Source organism: Papaver somniferum, unplaced genomic scaffold (assembly GCF_003573695.1).
Source record: "Papaver somniferum cultivar HN1 unplaced genomic scaffold, ASM357369v1 unplaced-scaffold_19, whole genome shotgun sequence".
In the NCBI taxonomy this organism is placed as follows: domain Eukaryota; kingdom Viridiplantae; phylum Streptophyta; class Magnoliopsida; order Ranunculales; family Papaveraceae; genus Papaver; species Papaver somniferum.
This window is the reverse complement of record NW_020628818.1, coordinates 9,746,568-9,749,075: the sequence shown is the minus strand read 5'-3', so window position 1 is coordinate 9,749,075 and position 2,508 is coordinate 9,746,568. Positions and strand designations below refer to the sequence as shown.

Below are 2,508 nucleotides of genomic sequence, written 5' to 3'. Positions count from 1 at the left end.
TTGTTGGCTGTGGGCCTAATACAGACCCTGATCTTTTGCTTCTAACGATTGTGAAAAACAGAAAGTCCTTATTTGCAGCATCACTTGAAAATGAGCTTTGGATTGAAGGATTTGCATTTATTTTATAAATTTCTAGGTTGTAAAAAGTTTATGAACCAAGAAGCCCAGTTTTGCTTCAATGAAATGTACAACTTGTTTGCTGAAAACATCAAAAGTATACCAATACCAATAGGCAACGCAAATAAGCTTTTTCGTTAATAAATTTAATCACAACCCATTAGTGCCAGCAACTAGTCTTCTAACCAAGTAATAAGGATCATTACTTGTTGTGCATAGAGCATTGCTCCCTAGTGAATCAACGTGATGCATGCTGATATTTGGTTTCTTTTTTATCAATAGTTAGCTTTCAGACATAATTGGGAGATCCTTCACTTCCATCGTTTTCTTCCTTTTCCACCTACCAAGTAGCATGTTATAAATCGAGAGGGAGATTTCTACTAACGGAATGACTCAGACTACAAAACACACACACAATGGGTACCTATAAAGAAATCAATAAGAAGGGCGAAAGCGACCGTAGTTGCGCTAGTTTTCTTCTAGGTTTACTGTTTTCTATAAGTCTCATGTCATGCCATTCGCGTAAGTATATATGCATATGGATTTCGTAACTCGAGCTGTTTTATCATGCATCATTGTTTTATAGCTTATGTTTTTGTTCAACTCATTGACTATGCAGAGGCAGTGGCTGCAACCATCAACAAAAATTCATTACTTGGCTATAATCTTCTCAAGGAAACTCCAGTACAGCGGTGCGCACGAACTTGTGGTGTAACATGTCCGGATAAATGTGGGTGGGACAAAATTGTCGTAGATTACTCATGTGATGATGGAAGTTGCAAATGTCAGTGTCAAGCATTATATCCACCACCATCCCCACCTCCACCACCACCACCACAACTCTCCCCTCCACCACAAGTTTCACCTCCTCCCCCTCCCCAACTCTCACCTCCGCCTCCACCCTCTCCACAAGTCTCAACTCCTCCGCCTCCCCAACTCTCACCCAAACACTCTACTCCACCCCCACTCCAACCATTGCCCACGCCTCCATCCCCACCCCCAGCCTCCCCAACACCAACAGCACCTCCAGCTTGTCCAAGTAAGCCAGGAGGACATTGTGATAGAGAAATCAGTATTACGTTGCCAAAATTGAATCCAAACCAGCCGAAGATATTGTGCAACTACGCTCTAACTAATCCAATGATGATTCAGTTGCAGCAGTACTAGCTGGTGGTGTAATATATGCTACTAAAGCTAGCTTTAAGTATTTCTGCTATCTTAATAAACTCGGACTTAACCAAACACGGCGTCTGCTTTCTCATTTGTTTGTCTTGTTTTCACTTTGTTCTTCTTACCGGGCATGTCCGATTCGAAAAGATTGCTCAACAGAATTTGTTGTCTTCAATTTAATTTAATATGTTGGTAATACTTTCTTCAATTTATTTTTTCCAAGCATTTTAAAGAAAACGAAATTGTTCTGCAAGGTCTATAAACATTTTTTCTGACTAACTGAAATGGTATTCACTAATGCAAATAAAAACATCCTCCGGTTAATCCAATGGCAGAATCAGTAAAGAAAATGAAACTGTTAGTTCACTGATGCCCAGCGCCATGACCCAATTACCTGATTAAATTCCCCTATATAACTACCCAGAATCAGTAAATGAGCACTAAGACCATATATTCCAATGGCAGCCTTCAACTAATGCTTGTAAAGGAGTTTATCACATCAACGTTTAGTCAGGAACTACTTCATGCCTTAGTGTTAGCTAGCTGCGTCTAGCGTATTAAGAAAACAAACAAAAAAAGATGAATCAAAGATCATATTCCATCGGCGGACCTAATAAAAAAATAACTAGTATTATTAGTGAAAAAATCAAAAATGTAATTCCTCTCTCTGTTTCATGGCCCTATTCACCTGCCAAATGTTATTCGCATTTAAATTTCGCTCTTGAATGGATAATTGTAGGGGTCGTTCATCTATATCCGACATTTTCAAATTTGGTGGATCTCTATCCCTGTTTAAAAGACCTCAAGGGCGTTTGAAGGGTCGTTTGGTTTTGCTTTAAATCTTCTGGGCCACTGTGTTGAATGTGGGACTGAACAACATTATATTAGCTGTTTCATTTTTGGGATTTTAATTCCGAGAAAAATCATTACTCCACCGATTTAATCGGTTCTTATTCGTGCTTATATTCGTCATGTTCCATTCATCCTTCTCTTTCTCTTGTTGGATTTTTCGGCGTTGTACTTGTAAGGCATATTCTTGTTACTTTGTATTCTCTAATTTTCCTTTCTAATGAAAGATTCATATCAAAAATAAATAAAAATGAAAATAATAATAATAATAATAATAATAAATTGAGATTTAAAAATCAAAATACAATAGTACTACTACTATTATTGTGATCTTCAAAAAATAAACTAAATAAAATTGCCATAAAATATATG

General features: G+C 37.5%; 1 protein-coding gene across 1 annotated transcript; it reads left to right on the top strand.

Moving 5' to 3' along the window:
• The first annotated feature begins 529 nt into the window (after positions 1 to 529).
• LOC113338327 (leucine-rich repeat extensin-like protein 5) lies at positions 530 to 1,470 on the top strand. The gene is made up of 2 exons (XM_026583771.1): positions 530 to 639; positions 737 to 1,470. The coding sequence occupies exons 1-2, from the start codon at positions 534 to 536 to the stop codon at positions 1,282 to 1,284; spliced, it is 654 nt and encodes a 217-aa protein (XP_026439556.1). The 5' UTR covers positions 530 to 533; the 3' UTR covers positions 1,285 to 1,470.
• Positions 1,471 to 2,508: the final 1,038 nt, after the last annotated feature.